This window comes from Botryllus schlosseri, chromosome 4 (assembly GCF_051294905.1).
Source record: "Botryllus schlosseri isolate E-star chromosome 4, Bs_hap1, whole genome shotgun sequence".
Lineage (NCBI taxonomy): Eukaryota > Metazoa > Chordata > Ascidiacea > Stolidobranchia > Styelidae > Botryllus > Botryllus schlosseri.
Window position 1 is genome coordinate 29,769,427 of NC_137239.1, and position 21,784 is coordinate 29,791,210.

The 21,784-nt window shown below is 39.3% G+C and overlaps 2 protein-coding genes across 2 annotated transcripts; one reads left to right on the forward strand and one right to left on the reverse strand.

Annotated features, from left to right (window-relative positions):
* Positions 1-2,301: 2,301 nt before the first annotated feature.
* On the reverse strand, positions 2,302-5,265 carry LOC145437783 (uncharacterized). Its single transcript, XM_080315080.1, has 5 exons — positions 5,064-5,265; positions 4,032-4,153; positions 3,455-3,541; positions 2,792-3,026; positions 2,302-2,467 (listed from the first exon to the last, which is right to left on the reverse strand). Exons 1-5 carry the CDS (start codon positions 5,104-5,106, stop codon positions 2,394-2,396), a joined length of 561 nt encoding a protein of 186 aa, XP_080171206.1. The 5' UTR covers positions 5,107-5,265; the 3' UTR covers positions 2,302-2,393.
* Positions 5,266-16,549: 11,284 nt separating this feature from the next.
* LOC145436804 (microfibril-associated glycoprotein 4-like) lies at positions 16,550-20,576 on the forward strand. The gene is made up of 4 exons (XM_080314029.1): positions 16,550-19,368; positions 19,534-19,630; positions 19,753-19,852; positions 20,075-20,576. The coding sequence occupies exons 1-4, from the start codon at positions 19,261-19,263 to the stop codon at positions 20,574-20,576; spliced, it is 807 nt and encodes a 268-aa protein (XP_080170155.1). The 5' UTR covers positions 16,550-19,260.
* Positions 20,577-21,784: the final 1,208 nt, after the last annotated feature.

A 21,784-nucleotide genomic window follows, 5' to 3' on the forward strand; every position in this document is an offset into this window, starting at 1 on the left:
CCCCCCAGGTTGAGAACCCCTGGCCTATACTTCTACCACGATTTACTAATATAATGAACTGGTCATGATGATTTATCAACTTATTCTGGTACCAATTTCCCATGCAACATGCAGTGTTAAGGTATGGCGTACACAAGACTGCAGTTTCGCAGACTTTTACTGCGAAAAATCTGAACCAACAATTAAGGTTATTAAATGAATTTCCAGGCTTGACCATTCATTTGAGTGGGTGTTAACTCAATAAATGCATAATTTTAAACATTGTATCCCGTTCTTGTGACGTTTTGAACTAATATATATGTCAATATATCATCGAAACTGAAATAATATGGGTAATTGGACACTAATGATTAGAAAATCTCCGATTATCTGTCACACGAGGACCTGATTAGGACACGACAGCCAAATTCGGCGGAAATAGACCTACAAAACGTGATGAAAAGGCTACAACTACGATTTTTTTTTTTGTGGCTTTCGTGTATTGAGTATTGAAAGCGTGTGATTTTCCAAATTTGCAAATATGAATATCCGATTAAGCTATATATTTATATGTTCAAGAGACTTTCAGAGGTAAAGAACTTCGTGGATTGATACGATTGAATATTATATTGATACTGAACTAAACCCGAATATTTTATGAACATGTGTGTTATTAATATATCTTCAACTGTATAGAAATATTCGTGATGGTGTCGCGGCAATAATATCGATGTAAATGAGTTCGAAAACAAGTGATTTTGCTACAAATAATTGACCACTGGCCATCCGGTCCAGGAACATCTTACACAGAAGTCGTTAAACTCAAAAAATGCAGATTTACTAATGAAAACATATAGAAAATATAGAAATACAGGAACTGACTAGTTTTTTGGGTCACAAATACTTGATTTCACCCCATTTCGTATATATATCGACATTCGAAGCATCCGAGCATGGCTCTGTGTCCTGAAAGTCAAATGAATCATAAAATGTGATTTTGTATTGCATTTTGCTACTTCCAGTAGAGTAAGCAACGCAAGTAGTCATAACCAACTCGAGTGATTTAATTTTGCGTGTGACCTGGTGAATCGTTAAATATCATATGCTATATGTCCACGGTCGAAATTAGTCAGCGTCGAAATGCCGATGATGCACACCCCTAAAATTCTAAGATTCGATCGTAGAATATTGTCCCTCTTAACGCTATTGTGTGCCGACTAAAATAGTCCGCGTCGTGTAGCGGTTGATGTGATTTTTTTGTTGAAATCAGCGTTTATCTCCATGGTTCGAAGCAATGCATCGACCGACGTTCAACTGAAGACATCCCGTTGCTAACCAACACGAAGCGGAAAGCCCAAAAAAGACCACTAGGAGGTGAGATGTAGGCGCGCCGTTTAATTGACGAAGTTGAAGGTCATCACTTTAGGCATTTCAGCGAAAATGTCAAATCAAATCTAATCGAACCAGTCCGGGTTTTTTTGACGCGCCAACGCCAAGCGCGGGACATTGCAGTCCTTCATGATGACGGCACAATCTTCGATTCGTGGTCTTATAGATTTTCTCTCCTTTCCAGCGTCCTGTGAACGGCTATCGGCTGGGCACCGCTAGGGGCGATAAAGAGGGTGTGGCTGCTTTATGTCATCGTGCGCGTCATTGTTGACATCATTTCTGTTGCATGCATGAGCCGTAAAAATCAGAAAATCATCGTTTGAACTATTGCTACGGTTAAAAACGGTTCTAGTCGGGGGCAAAAAAACAGTTATGCTGAATTCCGCAATATCGTGTACATTAGGAGCACTCGCTATTTGTTTTTTACTTCAATGGCGGGCGACTGTTTTTATTTCAATGACACAAATAACAAGCGTTAGCAGGCGGCGTATTGAATTATGACAATTTCCCATTTCGTAATAATTTCAAAATGGAGAACTATTTTCAACGCAAGCAATGTTAAAAATAGCCGAGGCCGCTTCTGTAAGCCGGGAACGAGTTCCTGCAGTCTAGCGTCAATACCCGTCATATAACGGGATATCTCTGGCTGGCTCTACTGGTCATGTCGTTTTCAATAACGGAAGTACATGGGTACTTTGTTTTCTATGATGCGATATGACAGATCCGAGATCACAGCCTCCCACAGTGTCGAAGCTATGATTTTCGTTGATAAACTGATTCTTACTGGAAAGAAGCGTGTCATTTCGGTACATGACTCCGATCAGTCAAATGATTGCCTTCATTTCTTTCTGCTTTATCTAAACATCGACACATTACGTTTATCGTGCGGTTAAAAATACAACACGGGCGGCTTGGCGGTAGAGTACTTAAAAATCCGATTGAATGATATGTTCTATTGGAAATACAAATAATGGATTTTCGCGTAAAAAAAACTTTCTTTTTAGAGTATATCTGACATTTCACATTCAAAGGTAGCTGACTTTTGACCCCAGCTCGCAAAGGTAACGACATTTGAAGCATCCCAACATCGCAGAGCGGCCTGCGAAAGAAATTAAAAACAGTCAGATCGATTACCATTACATGGATGCATTCAATAAATATTGTTACACAGTTTTTTTTTTCGAATCAGAATAGGATTAGAATAATACCTACACAGTTTTGTTCAAATTAGATTCGAATTAGAATGATACGTACGGAGTTTCTTCCAAATTAGATTGGATCAGAATTGGAATTACTGAATTCGTCAATACTTGGAGAACTATCTAGTCAAAAAATCCGCTTCTACTTGAAATTGAAGAGAAATTGGCGACGTCACTCCTACTCGATTAGCAACTCTGACTACTCGACGATTTCAATATCTCACGATGTAGATACTCAGGAATGGTCTGGTCCCTGAGATAGGCGATGCAATCGATGATATAGGCAACGGGGCTTCTCCTCTTCTTTCCGAACGGGATGCAGACAGTCGGGACGCCACTTCGGTCTTTGCCACTACCACCCATCGGCCCTTTGCTGCCAGGAATCAGGGAGGGGCCTTTTGGGGGCTTCAAGATATCGCCGATTTTGTCTGGGTTCACGGTGGGGCCAACTGACTCGCCCTGCAAATGAGATGATCACTGATCATCAGTCACTTCTAAATTCGATTCCAAATTAGAATTCTATAATTCTAAATTGTACTCAAGTAGGACTTGAAGTAACAAATTAAAATTTCTAATCAAGTAATGTGGAAGTAACTATTCTCACAAGTAAGTACAAAAGTAAGTATTCTAGGATTAGTTCTGTCTAAAAAGTGATAACAATGAAGCACATATTTTTAAACACCAATCTAAATTCAACTCGAAATACTTTGAATCTGAATTAAATTCTAAATTCGGTTATATTGAATCTGACTCGATTGGATCTAACAGGCCTAGCAGTTTTGCCTTTTTGATTCCCCAACTCCCCAACATTTTACTTCTATCAATGAGCATTCTGCCTGATCACAATAAAATGATTTCTTGATTTTAAATTCTAAATTCTAGCGAACCTGTCCGTTGTATTCGGTGTTTTCGTCGATATTTTCCCGTGCCAGAATTTTCTCGGCCAATAGCGCGGCGCTCCAAGGACAATCTCTCTGAAAATTGCAAAACATTAAATTTAAACCTGAGATCAGACTGAGTTCAGAGAAAACTTTTGAACAAATTCCAGTCATTACAAGACTAGGATTTGGAATAAAATCTGATTCAAATCCGGGCAAAATAATGAAACTCATACCAATCTCATCTCAATCCCAAATCAAGTAATGAGTGGAATCTGCTCAAAATGTCAAGAAAATCGCAAATGATCATAAATTCAAGAGACGGATTCAATGATTCTTGCCCGATTTCTGATTATTTGTAATCTGGCTTTGGACATGAAATTTTTCCAACTTCTTACTTTTTGTGCAAGTTTAGATCAAAATTCAGCCCTGGAAGGATTTTGATTTTGATGCAGACAAGAAATTATTTCTGGATTTGTATTGGATCTAAAATCCGGAATAGTATTCGGATCAATATTATCCGTAAATTTATTCAATTTGGCGTAAATTCAATAATATTTCAACCTGCAGATTCCAAATCACTCACCATGTTCTGGTTACATTGTAGTATGATGTCATCGTCCTCCATGTTACTTGGTAACATTGTTGTTTTTAATTGTTTTATGACAGCCAGTGTTTTTATCCCTGGCCATTTGAAGGCTGTCGATTCTGGAGAGAGAGGATTTTAATAAAGTAAATCGTGAAAAAGTTGCACTTAATTTTAACAACAGTTGCATTTGTAATTTTTTTTTTAAATATTTTGATATGAGATAGTCGAAAGGCTCCCTTTTATAACCCAACAGTTCAAGATTTGCAGGATATCTGCTAGTTTCGTTTCTTTCTTCGTTATTCAATCGATCATGCATGCAATTTTATGTTCATTAGTTTTGAAACCCACGTGACAGCATTTCACTGTCAGCTCATGGAGAGCTGTCAAAATTGGTACTTGTCATCTTTAAAGGGGCGACCTGGCGAGGCCGCAGAAAATTACATTTTTTTGGTACGCATAAAAAAAGCCAAACAGCAAAGCGATGGTCCATAAAACAAGTCAAAATTTCGGTGTTGGCAACTTTAACAAAATCTATAGCCTGAAAAGGCGACCCAGTGAAAACGTAATTTTCGGCGGTCTCGCCTGGGCGTCCGTGAAATAGGAAAGGACCTCAAATTTAAACGACAGTGAATCAATGAAGCGATCTTTTAACTTGTAGTTCAGGTAATGCTGTGCTTGGCTGGGGTTGTTGAACTTCTAGCTAGCAAGCCATTACGTCATAGAGATGCACATAATCCATCACATAGCTCTTTGTTAAGCATATGAAAGAGCGAACCCTACTAGAAAATATTTTTTAAATTATTCCTTTACATTTTGCGCAATACTTGATAAAAGTCACAATAAAAAGTCGCACATAAAACTAGAAAAAGCTGCAATATAAAACTCCTCCAAACGGCTTAAAACATCATACTGTGGATTTTCAGAGTATTTAGGATGCCCTCGGAGGCCGTAAAAAAGTTGCGAAAGTTGCAAAAACTTGCGCTAGTAATTACAGTGAATAATTTGAATTTAACAGCACGATTCACTCACCTGAGACCAACCCGATCACGCAGATGAGAAAGAACTTGTTCATCTCTAGCTTCAATACTTGCTGTGTTCCTCCAAAGCTATTCCTCAATCATTTACCGAAGCAAGCTAAGCCGTTGCCGTAAAAGTAACGACCACGTTTATCAAATACCAAACCTTAACAGAACAACGACATACGAATGGCTAACGAAAGTAGGAACATACGAGAACAATCAACGATCATAAGTAGGTGTGAAAAAAAGTGAGAAACGCAAAGTAAATCCACAACAATAGTCATAACTAACTCTTACCTAAGGATCAGATTCTAATTGTCGCTCTAAAAAAGGGCTGTTCAAAAACAATTTTTTCCAAATCTTGTTTGCTAGGCGATTAAATCGTCAGGTTGCCTAAAAAATTATGCACACCGAATTTGCATTTATTCCAACCAGTAATCGCGAAGCTATTGCAGTTTGAAATTTTTGAATTTATTATTCAATATACACAAAAAAATGTAGCCTATCAAATTTTACTGGTTATCCTATGAAATTGTTGAGTTGTCTAAATAAACGATGCAGAACAATTTCGGCTAAATTCCAACGGATAGAAGCGAAGTTATTGCAGTTGGAAGTTTAGGAGATGAAAAATAGGATCGACGGTTGGTAATCGAAGACACAATAACAAAAAACTCACATAACTTGCGCTTCTACGGGTTGGAATTTAGCCAAAAGTGTTTCGCATCTTTAATTTAGACAACTTACCAAATTCATGGGGCAGCCAGTGAAATATGAAAAACGTGGTGATCAATAACCAACTTTTTCGGGTATTTACATTACATTTCGATACTTAGTTTGATTTACTATAATGATACTTACAAAGATTAAACATGTTTTTACAATACTTACACGCATACTTGACACGTTTTGGAGTAAAACTGCTCTCTTTACACACTTTAGATTTGGAAAAGTCGATAGTAATTTTGTGATATCTTCCCTCACATTTATGAGTGAAATTAGCAGTAACGACTGCTTTTTCATTCACACTACTCATGTATACGCTTTGGACTATACTCGCACTGCTTACTAAAGCGGTTACGTTTCAAGACTATACTCGGACTTATACTTTAAGAAGTTTGAGCTGAAATTACTTGCCCTTTACGGTTTGCGTATTTGAAAAGTAATCTGAAGTTTAGGGGTATCACTCTGACAGCGTCGCTAAATGACTTTGACCAGTTCTAGACATCTCTGGCTTGGACAGCCTTTGCCAACTAAATCTTACATTCAAAGGATATGTTTGACGACTATTCTCGGAAAGAAATAACTGAAATTATACTTCGAAACCAAGGCCTAAATTCGAAGCTCATTTCAGTGCATCTGCTTGGAAGCAAGAATCGGTTTTTAGTGAGCTATACCGTTGGAGAATTAGACTTGGTTGTTTTTCTATAGACCCCGAATAGTTTCATTTCCGATGTGTGGCGCGCAAACTACTATAAGTGAATAGCACTCAGGAAGGAAATCGTACAAGGTTCCTTTATTTTGTCCACGTTTTAAGGAACGTACAAATATACAGAGAGTTAGGTATCCTAGAATCGCCATGATACACACACCTGATCTGTGAATATGCATACCATGCGCGCACTAATTCTACTTCTACTTGACCATTTTAAGTTTTTAGTCGTGGAACAGTTGCCTTTTTACTTGGAAATGGCCTTACAGTAAAAAGGCCTGTCGTGATTTTTGTGCACTAATTGTCTATTTGCCCAATAACTGGTCATATTTTGTGATACGATTGTTGATATATAATGTTCTTTCCAATTCTCTACTGTAGTTGCTGACGATTACCCCTAACGAGCGTCAGTCGAAAATATTCGGGTTTATTACAATATACTATATTGAAGTTTTGAAGTACTGATTTTGTGCAATAACTGTTACGTCCGTGAGCCTTATGCTCTGTTGAAAATGCACTGTTCAAAGTGAAACGAGTCCACAATATTACATATAAGCCGCAATCACGCAGTCGAAAGTAATTGCGGTTGCAATCAAACTGATGAGTCAGTCAGTTAATTAACAAAATTTTGTCGTTATTAGATATATAGGCCTACTCGGAATGTCGTTATATGACGAAGAATTATGTCACGCATAATTTGCAGAAAACTCATTCCTCAAATTCCCGGACACGAGACAGCGGTTTCAACTCAAACTTCAAATCCCGACCGTGCAAGAAACCAACGACTCACACGCATATTTAATATATGCAAATTGCAGACGGGACATAACAGTATTTCTAAAGGCCAATCTTGTGCCGAATTTGAGATTCGGGTCCAAGTCCAAATCGTTAATTTACTTTGTATGATGCCAAAATCCAAGTCCGTATTCGGTGTTGACAGAAATTTTACGCAAAAGTCGCATGGAATTCGTATATTGTAAAAAAATTCTATGTTAAAACCAAGTCCGATTTTCTCAAATTTAAATTCAACTGGAATTCCTCATCTGTGCGATACAGCGTCGAATCAGTTAGACTTGGTCAACTAGTTAATTTTAGTTGTCTATAAATTAGACTAATTAGACCAAAATGATGGTAATCTAATTCTAATCCAATTTGTAAAATGTTTATTTGCTTTAATTCTAATTCTAATCTAATTTCTGGTTATACTGAAAATGCTACAGGAGAACTGTATAGTGCGAAACGAGCCAAGCTTGCTGTACAGACTTTTGTCATTCTCGTGCGATGTCGCAGTTTTCGGGAAAATACATTCGCTCACGACTTATAACAGCGTTTGAATAAACCACTAGATTGTAATACAATGAAAAGATAGGAAGATGTCGAAACAACTTGCCTTCAAAATCAGACACCAACCTACCTAGACGATGTGAAGTAGAGTCATGTAGCCTACTGCACACAGATTGTGCAGCGAATTAAATAGTTGGCCTATTTGTCCGATTATTCTCACAGATTAGTTGATTTGGAGCATATTAGATAGCTTAAAACTACTTGTTTTAAGCAATTCACATGGTATTGGCTAATTTCTGATCTATTGTCAAATAGACGAGGCACGGGATATGTCAATTGTCAAACTGACTGTCACACGGCCCTGATCTTTTACGTCACAGTTTGAGCACTTCTTGTCAAGAGGACAGGAAATTATACGATAGGCAAGTGAAGTGATGCTAAAACGCGCAGTAGTGAGTGAGTCAACACGATCAAATCGACAGTTAATGAGGTAACATGCCGGTATTGCAGCTCAATCTAACAGCATTTTTAGCAACCGATACTCAACAAAACACTAGTTAAAATAGACCAAACCTGTTTGAAGGAATGATGGTGGAGTGATGCATGAGTGATTTTACACCTGCTGAATTTAAAGCGGGATTTGTTAAAATGCGGAGGCTGTTTCAGTTTCGGTTTCTTATTGCTAATGTAATCCTTTCAAAAACACCAGAAGATTGTGATATCGTGCAAAAATGGAAAGGTATCGAAACGGCTTTGATATCAGACAACAACCAGGGCGGCATTTAACGAGCTGGTGGGTTTGATGACCATGCAGGAATTTGGTAGAGCTATGGTTTTTTCAATCATTTGATGATCAGAGCATCAATCACATCGAATGTCCGACTGCACGTCTTGGCGCCATTATTGAACATATAACTTACGGAGCATAGTGATGTTCACAAATGCGAAATTTCTGCTGTCAGTTACGTCACACTATTTCAAAATCAAACTTGGACAACTAGAAAATCTTCAGCTTCTTCAAACTAGATCAGAGTTCGAATTACTAAATTCACAAAAACCTGGATATCGAATCAATTTCCTGATTAGAAAGAATTACAGCGAAATTCAAGTTCAATTCATATCGAATCAGAGTACATTCTCATAAGCATGAGAATGTTTAATGGCTGTACCATACACCGAGGGGTCAATCCCCACCAATGACGGCCTACGGGGACGAGATCTAGTCGTAAAGCATTGGGATTCTTACCTAACCAAATTCTGTTTTAATATATTTGACCACAAGAATTCCAAATGGATCCACTACAGAAATCAGATACTGCGCCTTAAAATGCGCAGTTTATTTTCTGTTTCGCTGCCTTCGGCAGCTCAACACTGAGAATGTTTAATGGCTGTACAGTGTACATCATACACCGTGTTTTGGACATTGTGGACAGTGTAGCCTACACTAGTGTTACCATATTTTTGTAGCACTCTCTCGCGCCTACTAGCGGGTGTTACAATGGAGTGTGAACCATGAAGACATTAAGTGCCTATATAACGCCACACTAGGAAAGCTTTGCTTGTCGATGTGCAGTGGAACATATAGTTCTTGGCTTGCATGGTATGGCATGGAATGGAATGGGAATTTTCCACACTCCATACCCGCCCAATCGTTCCATCAGCGTGTACTCAAAGGTACACGCTGGTTCCATACCATACTTGACAATTTTCCATGCCATAGCAACGATGCAGCAAACAATATTATTGCCAAATTTATTCCACTGGAAGCTTTTCGACTGGCTCACTCCAGCAGTGAACGCCAGTAAATGAGGTTAACCAAATTCGAAATATAGAAAGAAATTTCTCGATGTGACGTAATAATAACAAGTACACATAGTCGCGAACGACAGTAAACAGTGCACGGTTACGGTAGTTAACAGCGTTTGAATAAACCACTAGATTGTGATACAATGAAAAGATAGGAAGATGTCGAAACAACTTGGAGTAGCCTTCGAAATCAGACACCAACCTACCTAGACGATGTGAAGTAGAGTCATGTAGCCTACTGCACACAGATTGTGCAGTGAATTAAATAGTTGGCCTATTTGTCCGATTATTCTCACAGATTAGTTGATTTGGAGCATATTAGATAGGATAAAACTACTTGTTTTAAGCAATTCACATAGGATTGGCTAATTTCTGATCTATTGTCAAATAGACGAGGCACGGGATATGTCAATTGTCAAACTGACTGTCACACGGCGGAGGCTGTTTCAGTCTCGGTTTCTTATTGCTAATGTAATCCTTCCAAAAACACCAGAAGATTGTGATATCGTGCAAAAATGGAAAGGCATCGAAACGGCTTTGATATCAGACAACAACCAGGGCGGCATTTAACGAGCTGGTGGGTTTGATGACCATGCAGGAATGCGGTAGAGCTATGGTTTTTTCAATCATTTGATGATCAGAGCATCAATCACATCGAATGTCCGACTGCACGTCTTGGCGCCATTATTGAACATATAACTTACGGAGCAGTGATGTTCACATATGCGACATTTATGGTGTCAGTTACGTCACACTCTTTCAAAATCAAACTTGGACAACTAGAATATCTTCAGCTTCTCCAAACTAGATTAGAGATCGAATTACTGAACAAATCAATACTAAATTCACACAAACTTGGAAATTGAATCAATTTCCTGATTAGAAGGAATTAGAGCGAAATTCAAGTTCAATTTATATCAAATCAGAGTTCATTCTCGTAAGCATGAGAATGTTTAATGGCTGTACGCACATCATACACCGTGTTTTGGACATTGTGGACAGTGTAGCCTACACTAGTGTTACCATATTTTTGTAGCACTCTCTCGCGCCTACTAGCGGGTGTTACAAGGGAGTGTGAACTATGAAGACATTAAGTGCCTATATAACGCCACACTAGGAAAGCTTTGCTTGTCGGTGTGCAGTGGAACATATAGTTCTTGGCTTGCATGGTATGGCATGGAATGGAATGGGAATTTTCCACACTCCATACCCGCCCAATCGTTCCATACCATACTTTACAATTTTCCATGCCATAGCAACGTTGCAGCAAACAATATTATTGCCAAATTTTTTCCACTGGAAGCTTTTCGACTGGCTCTCTTCAGCAGTGAACGCCCGTAAATGAGGTTAACCAAATTCGAAATATAGAAAGAAATTTCTCGATGTGACGTAATAATGACAAGTACACATAGTCGCGAACGACAGTAAACAGTGCACGGTTACGGTAGTTAACACTCACAAAATCAGCTGTAAAACAGCCGAATGACAAAACAACACTGATGGAAGATTCCCAGCATGTAGAGATGTTCCTCCTGGCGACGGAGAATCGGCTTTTGCAGCTTATAATCGTTGATTCAAGGACCTTTAAATGAAAAAGAGAACGACCACGAGCAACCATGGAAAACTGAATGCTATTGTAATGTTTTGTACACTCTGGGTGTTTCAATAGGTGCTGTCCGATGGTAGGGTTTTACGAGTGAATCGATAAACGACGATTGGAGTCGCGCGTTTTCGGATACCAAGTAGCTAAATAGCCATGTTTTAAACATTTTTTTAAAGTTCATTTTTGTTTTAAATTAAACCCTATAGAAGGGTCCGCGAATCTTGTAGGAAATGGGAGACGCCGAACGCCACATAGCAACTCCTGTCGTAGCATTAGACTTCCCTTCCCGGACTCTATACGTAGGAAACCGGTACACACAACTCAACAATGCAAACTTAATACTAAATGTTTGTGTTATCCATTATGAAGCGCAATTTAGCCTCAACTCTATGCCCATAACCATGGGCCTATGCAGCGGGTTAATGATCGGTGAGGTATAGCTGTTTTTTTTTCATCAGCGCTTAAAATGCTTAGTACTCTCATTTAAGACGTTATAAGTTTAGGTCGTGATAGATTCAGGAAGTTCATTGTGAATAATAACTTCGTCGATACATGTTGGTCAGTGGTGGCTTGCCGATGTCCTATAGCCGCGCCAAGAACGAAAATCTTTTAAAGTGAATAATTTTATTCGGTCAATAATATTGCTACATGTACATATTGTGGATCGCCTCGTGTAATATTTTACTTTATGGTAATATAGCAAGATCTACGAAAAATGTGGCTGGCCCCTCGCCAATGCGCCTGAACTGATATTTTCGTTATCAACATCACAAGTTTCGTGGTCATAGGCTAATCAAATTTTGGGTGGTCCTTGCAAGTTCATAATAAATGACCTGCGGGCGTGTTATTTTTTGTAAATATAACTAATGTCGAAAATTTCCTCGGGGTCACTCATAACCTATACTTGTCAGGGGTCACGGGTCGGTCACCCCTTGTGAAGGTAATCATTGTCGCTACTCAAAAGATATCGGAATCGCTCACACACACACACCAAGCTAAAGAAAGGAAAATTTCCTTTGATCTTCATTTCAACTCGGGGAGCATTACTTTCCTCCGCGGGTCGCATTTCCACAAAATAATACATATATTTTGATGGAGCCAAATTCGTATTTTCTTTAAAAAAAATTCCCTACCGAGTTTATGCTTGATCGAGTGAGCCTTCTGTCAAAGTCGGTTCAACGCATTTGCTAAACGATATCAGGAAGCTGTCTTTCTCAAAAGTGGCACAGTATACTACGAGCACAGTATATTTCCTCGTAACAGTTACCTGGCGTTACCTAGGGACATTACATTAAAACGAAAAACGGTCTGCTACAATACATTTAATAATTATTTATAATACATAATTTTACTTATATGACATATTTATATTAGATAACTATGGGAAATGCGCGGTAGAAATGTAGGTACCGTGCTTATTTCACAAGTACATAGTAGAGAACCAGGATATCAATTCTCCCTTCACTTGAGAAGAGTTCCGAAAAATCCTGAAGCCTATAGAAAAAACACATCTCAAGGTCAAGACAGACTATGCCCGAAGATGATATTGAATTTGGACACAGATTGCTTAGTTAAATTGCTCGAATCTATAAACAAAAGTTTGGCATCTCAACGGTGCCTAGACTCTTGGAGACATTCCATAACAGGGTAAACCAATCAACGCTGCTTCGTCCTACCGACAAATCTCGCTCACCAGCAACCTTTGCAAAACAATGGAAAGACTTGTAACTTGTGACTTGCTCCTTCCAGATTGATATCGGCCTATGTTACCGGTTATCGGTCATGTGAGTGTGTCGATAATCGATATCAATATCGGTCGATCATAATCAATATCTGTTGAGCTCTTAGTGAAGACCCGCTCAGGCGCCAAACGAGTGTCTATACGTGGCGTTTTGCGGGTTTTGCGTTTTACGTGTGAATCGTTAAATGGCGTTTGGAGTCGCGCGTTTTTCGATGCCAAGTAGATAAGCAACCATGTTTTGATCATTTTTTTTTTCAAGTTTATTTTTGTTTTAAATGCAACCCCATATAGATGAGTCTCCGAATCTTGCAGGAAATGGGAGACGCCGAACGCCATATAGCAACTACTGTTGTAGCTTGAGGCTTCCCTTCCCGGACTCTATACATAGGATACCAGTACACACAACTCAACAATGCTAACTTAATACTAAATGTTTTTGTGCAATCCATTATGAAGTGCAGTTTAGCCTTAACCCTATAGCCATAACCATGGGCCCATGCAGCGGGTTAATGATCGGTGCGGTATATCTATTTTTTTTAATCGTCGCTAAAAATGATTAGTACTCTCATTTAAGACGATATAAGTTTTAGTCGTGTTAGATTCAGGCAGTTCATTATGAATATTCACTTCGTCGATACATGCTGTTCAGTGGTGGCGTGGCCGATGTCCTATAGCCGCGCCAAGAGCGAAAATTTTTCAACCTATACTTGTGTCAGGGGGCCACGGGTTGATCCCCCATGAAATTGGTATTTTGTTAAGGTAATAATTGTCGCTACTCAAAAGATGTTGGAATCGCTCACACACACCAAACCAAACCATACAAAGGAAAAAATCCTTTCGTTTTTCATTTCAACGCGGGGATCATTATTTTCCTTTGCCTGTCGCATTGCCATAAAATGATACGTATACATTTTGTTCGAGCGAAATTAGGGGAATTGTGGTAATTGGGGGAAAGGAAAGGAAAGGACGTAGTTTATTTTTGTCCTTTATGTTTTTGCGGCATATACATCGACTCCTGATACACATACACACGATCTGTGCGCATGAATACCATGAGTGCATGATGTGCATATGCCGCTGGACAAGGAAGTGCAGATATAGCCTTTACGGCTTTCTAAGTCATGCACCACCCCTCCATGCTATCCCAGTAATGCATGAGCGCCAAGCAGGGAAGCCATGGATACCAGTGTTACTAATCAGGTCTTTGGTCTGACCCGGCCGGGAATCGAACCCACGACCTACCGATCAAGAAGTCGGACGCCTAACCATTACGCTATCTTGTCGGTTTGAGGAATTGGGGGAATTGGGGACTTTGAGTATATTTTTAAGTTCGAGCAGCTGTCATTTTCATAAACTGTCAAATAAAAATGCCGTGGGTTGAAATTTGTTACGTTGTATAGTTGATTATTCGATTGTAAATTGTTTGAGTATTCAATCAGCTTTGAGTAGAAAATTATCGCATTTTTTCGAAATTAATATGTATGTATGTATTAATATGTCAATTGTCAAACTGACTGTCACACGGCTCTGATCTTATACGTCACAGTTTCAGCACTTCTTGTCAAGAGGACAGGAAATTACGATAGGCAAGTGAAGTGATGATAAAACGCGCAGTTGTGAGTGAGTCAACACGATCAAATCGACAGTTAATGAGGTAACATGCCGGTATTGCAGCTCAATCTAACAGCATTTTTAGCAACCGATACTCAACAAAACACGAGTTAAAATAGACCAAACCCGTGTGAAGGAATGATGGTGTCGTGATGCATGAGTGCTTTTCCACCTGCTAAAGTTAAAGCGGGATTCGTTAAAATGCGGAGGCTGTTTCAATTTCGGTTTCTTATTGTTTATGTAATCCTTTCAAAAACACCAGAAGATTGTGATATCATGCAAAATAGAAAGGTATCGAAACGACATATAGGCTTTGATATCAGACAACAACCAGGGCGGCATTTAACGAGCTGGTGGGGTTGATGACCATACAGGAATATGGTAGAGCTATGGTTCCTTCGATCATTAGATGAGCAGAGCATCAATCACATCGAATGCCCGACTATGCACGTCTTGGCGCCATTATTGAACATATAACTTATGGAGCATAGTGATGTTCACAAATGCGAAATTTCTGCTGTCAGTTACGTCGCACTATTTCAAAATCAAACTTGGGCAACTAGAAAATTTTCAGCTTTTCCAAACTAGATTAGAGTTCGAATTACCGAACAAATCAATACTAAATTCACAAAAACTTGGCAATTGAATCTAATTCCTGATTACAAAGAAATGCAGTGAAATTCAAGTTCAATTTATATCAAACCAGAGTTCATTCTCGTAAGCATGAGAATGGGTAATGGCTGTACCTGTACGTACACCATACACCGTGTGCTGGACACTGTGGACAGTGTAGCCTACGCTAGTGCTAACATATTTTTGTGGCATCAATTCTGGACACTCTTTAGCGCCTACTAGCGGGTGTTACAATGGAGTATGAACTATGAAATGAACACATTACGTGCCTATATGACGTCACACCAGCAAAACTTTGCATGTCGATGTGCAGTGGAGCATACAGTTCTTGACTTGGACCATCTCTAATGTAAACTCTGGTGATCGTTGTATTGTTTTCTCATTTGATCGTTTGGTGATTGGTAGTGTCTGCAACAGATTTCTTCGCGGCGATTCTCCCACCCGCCGGTCGTGTGTTTGACGGCTATACTGGTGGGTCGATGCCGATGTCGTGACCTCATTTCGAATTTGGCAATGTTCCGTGGCTCAGCTCACAAAATGATATGTTGATTACTAAAAGAGTTCACGTCGCCCAGATTTACTCACGGCCTATTTTGGAAGCTGATTACGTTGAACATCTTCGCGATCCCAGAATAAAGGAAAACCCCAGGTTTAGAATCACTGTCTTTAACTGAAGCATTCAAACGGCCTTATTCAACTCGAATAGGAACATACCGTCAGCACCGTAACTGCCGCACCCCAAACCCCCCAATTGCGGGGGCCCGTTCTCGATGGGGGGCCCAAAATTATTTCGTGAATTAGCATAAATCATAGAGTATTTTTTGAAAATTTATGCAATTTTCAATTCCGCGAATTCAAGTTGCCATTTATCTTTATTATTGGGTATTGGCCCATTACCGCGCCACGACCCACCAAGACATACAATCAAGTTTAGGCCATATAACATGCGACTCCAAGAAGTGTGCCAGAACGATTGGCAGCGAGAAAAGCTTGGCCGAAAAGGTCTATGCCCTTATGCAGACCAAAGACTTCGCTATTTATACAAAATACATATAGGTTTAATTGTCCATATAGGCGCCAAAATGACTGGCGCCGAATGTTCCTGTCTTTGCAATCTGAGCCTCACAACACAAATACCATCCCGCTGGGAAAAATTTTATGCCAGTGAAGAAATACCAATTTGAAATCGTGTGCGTCTCTTAGTTTAGAAGCCTACGTTTGGGCGGTTCTATATTTTTTGATATAGCAGGCTGGAAGTCACGAAATAAAACATAATGTAACGAAGTCATATCAACGGTTCCGCCCGCCCGAAGATGTTTATTCATTATTTACGGGCCCGCCCGTTTTCAAGACACTTCACTCAGCTCTACCGGTAAATCTTAATTACGTGAGTAGAGAGGACAATAAATTGATGGCATATTATATATGCAATCGCCGATCTGATTGACCGATTTTCTCATAAATTATCGAAAATTTTCGCGAGTATATACTTTGAGTATATTTTTAAGTTCAAGCAGCTGTCATTTTCATAAACTGTCAAATAAAAATGCCGTTGGTTGAAATTTGTTACGTTGTATAGTTGATTAATCGATTGTAAATTGTTTGAGTATTCAATCAGCTTTGAGTAGAAAATTATCGCATTTTTTTCGAAATTAGTATACTAAATTTACCCCAATTCAGTGGGAAAATTGAGTATACTGCCAAAATTGCACTTGAAGTAAGCCTTATCCCCAAGTTATACCCAAATGAGTCATTGTATGGGAAAATTGAGTATATTTTCGAGTTTTTAAGAAATAAACTGGAACAAAATCTGTTATGGTTGGTTGAAGAGAAACTTTTTCAGAACGAACAGCTGAACGAAATAATTCAATGGTGATGTTTTACCAACTGTTTGCATTTAAATCTAATTTGAGAACACCTCTTCTTCCTGGAATTGGTGCTCTTACTTTTCCAATTACTTCATTGAATGAAATATTCTCCATATCAATGTTGGGGGAGGGGTAGGAAAATATACATCCTGTTGATTGACGGCTCTGTTCGTACCGAACAAATTTAATCTCCAGTGTTTCTCCTCCACCCATCACATTTTCTACTTAGCCCAGAAACTTTCTCTGTCCATATTGAATAACAAGCCAGTCTAACTCTTTCATCTTGCTGAATACGATCAACTGCCTTGTTTTTTACTACTTCAGCATTGACTGGTTAAATTCGACTTCTTCCTCATTACTAAGTACAGTTGTGGCTCCAATTTTTTGCATTTCTCGAATTGAGTTTCTCCTGAGAGTTTCATATGGAATTCCAAATTCTTCCCAGACTTTATAACCACTTTTTCCTGTCTTGATTTCCTTTACAGCCTGTTCAAATTGCTGTCTTGTCTATTTAGGAGTTCGTTTTTTCTTATAATTCCTGGGCATATCTCGTGACTGTTTTAACAATCGTATTATCCCATTTTTACCAAGATTCAATTGAGTATTTGCAACCCCTCTAATGATGGTGGGGTGGAGAAATTCCACATTCAATGGTATACTCAATTTACCCGCCACTTAAAGCATACTATACCCAAATTACCCGAAAAAATATTTTTTAGATTAAAGCTTACCCACACCACCAATGACAATATCCATAGCCATGCCCTGAAGTATAATCAACTATCACTGACTTGAGTGATATATCGTTTTGCAACAACCATTTTTATGTCCCCTGTGAAGAAGTTGAAAAAAGGTGTTAAAAATAAAAATATTCGCCACAAACTTTCAGTTGCATAAGGAAGCTATAATTTTCCGTAAAGGAAAACGGTTATCAGTAGGGCAGTTTTTTTTTGACATGTCAAAATTTGTCAAAATTTTGTCAAAATTGTAGCGTTAGGTCAAAATTTGTCAAAATTTTTCATAAAGTCAAAAAAATTTTGACGTCTGCATTTTGTTTATATCGTAGATTTTGCACTGTCGGTGAACTTATAATTTGATATAATACCGCTTTTAGCCTATTTTATAGGCCTACCGTTGTAAACGGCTAATCGTCTGCTCATTGTGAATCATAAACGGTCAAATAAAACAAATAATAGGTAGGCATGGTGTTATGGTCAACGTACCGCAATATCCTAACTGAGGAAAGACTTCTTGTGCATTGCATCATTCTTATATTAAGAAGCGCATGATGAAAAATTGTGATGTAGACAACATTGTCAGAATGAAGCAACACGGTGTGTCACCAGCACCAGCAGTGTACGCACAACTTGAGTGTTGTCGGCCAACAACTGCTGCTGTTGAACGTCCTTGGCAAGCTTCTTAGTACGGACGTGAACTTTCTACCCAAGAATGTAGGAAAGTATCTATCGATGTACTACAAAATATTGTAATTATTTCTACCATAATACATATTGTAACCACTGGAATTCTTCATGGGGCCAGATTTCGTTAAAATATTGTTTTTTTCAAGTAAAAAGTTGCCTGTATCTAAGCCAAAAACGTTTTTTCAGGCCAAACTACTTCGTTAGGACAGTCAGTTCCAACCCGAAATGAAGATAAGTGGTGCAGTTTTAACATTATGTGGGAAAACACCTAATTTGCATACGTTAGGTCAAATTTTGGTCAAAATTCAGTTTTTTTTAGGTCAAAAAAAGGCAAAATTTTGAATTTTTAGGTCAAAATTTTCTTTTTTAGGCAAAAAAAAACCGCCCTAGTTATCAGCGTTATCTAAAGCTTACATAGTGAGCTACGGAATGAAGGCAGAACTGACAAATTTGAAGCAGAAATGTTTGACCAGCGAAAGTTTTAGTCAAACGTACTCAAATTCCCCACCTACCCTATTTTCTTTAAAAAAATTCCCTATCGATTTTATGCTTGATCGAGTGAGCCTTCTGTGAAAGTAGGATTTGTCAACGCATTCCCTAAACAGTAGCAGGAAGCTGTCTTTCTCAAAATGGCAGTCAACGCAGCGAATTGTCATTGCAAACGTATTGCTCAGTTGAAAGCTTGTCGAAAGATCTTCTTCTCCAATATCAATTAATCTGACCACGCTCATCTATCTTCTCAAGTTCAGCAGGACGCACAGATCTTCAGGGCAATAGATATTGAATCGATATCAAGTCGCGTCTGAAAATGTCGCTCAAGATTGGATTTCTTTTGCTATTTGGATTGGCGAATCAGCCGCTTCAAAGCAGAGCAATGAATGAGAAAAAGACATGCCCTGCACACGAGCAATGGACTGTGAGTAAAATTTTGAATCTTTCTAAGAAAATCGTTCGCAACGTCAGGAGCAAGCTCGGTTTTAGATGAACAGATTATTTTGAACGTTGACCTCGAACGCGGACTCGCGATTTTCGAATTCGAGATATTTCATCCACTTTGACTGCTTGCCGAATTCCGTTTCAGGTTTTCCAGCGAAGAATGAACGGCAAAGTTGATTTCTTCCGAGGTTGGGATGATTACGTGAACGGATTCGGGGATTGCGAAGGAGATTTCTGGCTCGGTAGGAAGGTTGGGATTCAGTCGGAGAATTTTGCCTATCTCTATTGTGTGCCAGCTAAAACAGTCAGCGCCGTGTAGCGATAGATGCGATATTTTGTGTTGAAATCAACGTGTTGTTTCCAGGGCTCGAGTCCTTGCACCAACTGACAAAGGGAGACGACATGTCGTTGGAAATCAACATGATGTCGAAAGGAAAAAAAGATCACTTGGTGGCGAGATACAGGTGAGTAGCATTTGAATGAACCCCAAGGGTATCCTGTTTAATCATATAAATCACCTTACGACTGGTTGCCGTTGCAACTTCATGTCTGACACAAACATTTTCCCGTTTCACGAAAGCGAGCTTTTGTTCACGACGTGACAAACACGGCACATCAACACCCTCCGTGATGACGTTATAATCGTCGATTAGCGGCGTGCTAAGTTTTTCAATTCTCATTTTCAGTACCTTCCGCATCGGCCCCGGATCCGACAACTACAGGCGGTACATTTCCGGATACTCCGAAAATGAAGTCCTGAAAATCCTCGACGGCGACTTCGTGCTACCCTATCTCGTCGACGCCTACTCCGAACGGCCCAACATACCTCGTAATGTAACTGCGGCTTACCCCAACGGCAGCGGTGAGCAACTCTCGACCTCCGAATATGGCGACGGGTACGATTATTACGCCATCAGTGGCGATTCTGACGCCTTCGTCGATGTTTTTAATCCGCAATTCTCAACGTACGACGCGGATCATGATAATTGGTCATTGAGTTGCGCTCTTGAACATGAATCAGCCTGGTGGTATGGATACGGGTGCGACGTCTACAGCAACCTTAACGGGCACTACAACAGAACAGACGAGAAGGGAATTTGGTGGTGGCCGAATTATGACGTCACAGGTCGCAGCCTGTGCTGCTCGGAGATGAAGATTTACAAGAGGCCAGAGGTTGGCCGCCACTAGGGACGTCGGAGGGGTTGACTGCGCGCCGGTGTGGAGGATGTGCGCATCACAGGATTAGTTCGTTCTGGCTTATTGTTTTTGTTATGACCAAGACCCGTAAAAATCAAAAAATCAGGAGCGGATGCATTGCTTTTGATTGTCGCACCATACACAGAGTGATGCTGAATTCCGCATTATCGTACACATTCGGAGCACTCACTATTTGTTTTTAGTTCAATGGTGGGCGACTGTTTTTTTTTTCAATGGGACCAATAAAAAGTGTTAGCAGGCGGCGTATTGGATTATAAAAATCTCTCATTTCGTAATCATTTCAAAATGGACAGGACTATTTTCAACACAAGCCATGTTTATATAGCCGAGGCCGCTTCTGTAAGCCGCAAACAAGTTCCTGCAGTCTAGCGTCAACGCATGAACGAATACCCGTCTCATACCGGGATCTTTCTGGCTGGTTCTACTGACCGTGACATTTCCAATGTCCTAAGTAGATTGGTTCTGTGTTTGGTATGATGCGCTAGGACAGATCCGAGTTCGCAGCTCGAAATTCACAATTTACAATCTTTTGTTGCCTTGATTTATTTCTGCTTTGCGTGAACATCGACACATTACGTTTATCGTGCCGTGAAAAAAAGCGATGCTCCCTCTCATTTTTGACGTGTCTTCACGCCTGCGCGACCCCTTGAACACTAAAAACTACTAAGAAAGTTCATCACGTGTTTTTTGTGCACAGCTTAGAGGGAACATTGCTTGGAAGAAGAGCACTTAAAAATCCGAGTGAATAATATTTTCTATTGGAAATACAAATAATGGATTTTCACGTAAAAAAATCCTTTTTCGAGTATATCTGACAATTCAAATTCAAAGGTAGCTGACTTTTGACCCCAGCTAGCAAAAATAGCGACGTTTGAAGCATTCCAGCGTCGCAGATCGACCTGCGAAAACAATTGAACACATTCAGATAGATTACATAGATGGATTCAATAACTATTGATAATATATTTTATATATAATATAGATATATTGGATATATTGGACTAGAATAACAATTATAGTTGGACATTTTTTTCTCAATTACACTAGAATTAGAATTAGAACTAGAATTAGCTACACAGTTATTTTCGAAATTAAAATACTAACTTTTTTCCATCTACTGGTACTTGAGTAGAAATTTAGCACGTTACTATTACTTCTACTTCATATCCAACCGAGTA

Excerpts from the sequence above, each read along its gene's own strand:
- LOC145437783 (XM_080315080.1), bottom strand. The coding sequence starts at position 5,106 with ATGAACAAGTTCTTTCTCATCTGCGTGATCGGGTTGGTCTCAG. Across the intron at positions 4,154-5,063 it reads CGTGATCGGGTTGGTCTCAG|AATCGACAGCCTTCAAATGG; the intron begins GTGAGTGAATCG and ends CTCTCTCTCCAG. Across the intron at positions 3,027-3,454 it reads ACACCGAATACAACGGACAG|GGCGAGTCAGTTGGCCCCAC; the intron begins GTTCGCTAGAAT and ends TCTCATTTGCAG.
- LOC145436804 (XM_080314029.1), top strand. The coding sequence starts at position 19,261 with ATGTCGCTCAAGATTGGATTTCTTTTGCTATTTGGATTGGCGAATCAG. Across the intron at positions 19,369-19,533 it reads CTGCACACGAGCAATGGACT|GTTTTCCAGCGAAGAATGAA; the intron begins GTGAGTAAAATT and ends ATTCCGTTTCAG. Across the intron at positions 19,631-19,752 it reads CGAAGGAGATTTCTGGCTCG|GGCTCGAGTCCTTGCACCAA; the intron begins GTAGGAAGGTTG and ends TGTTGTTTCCAG.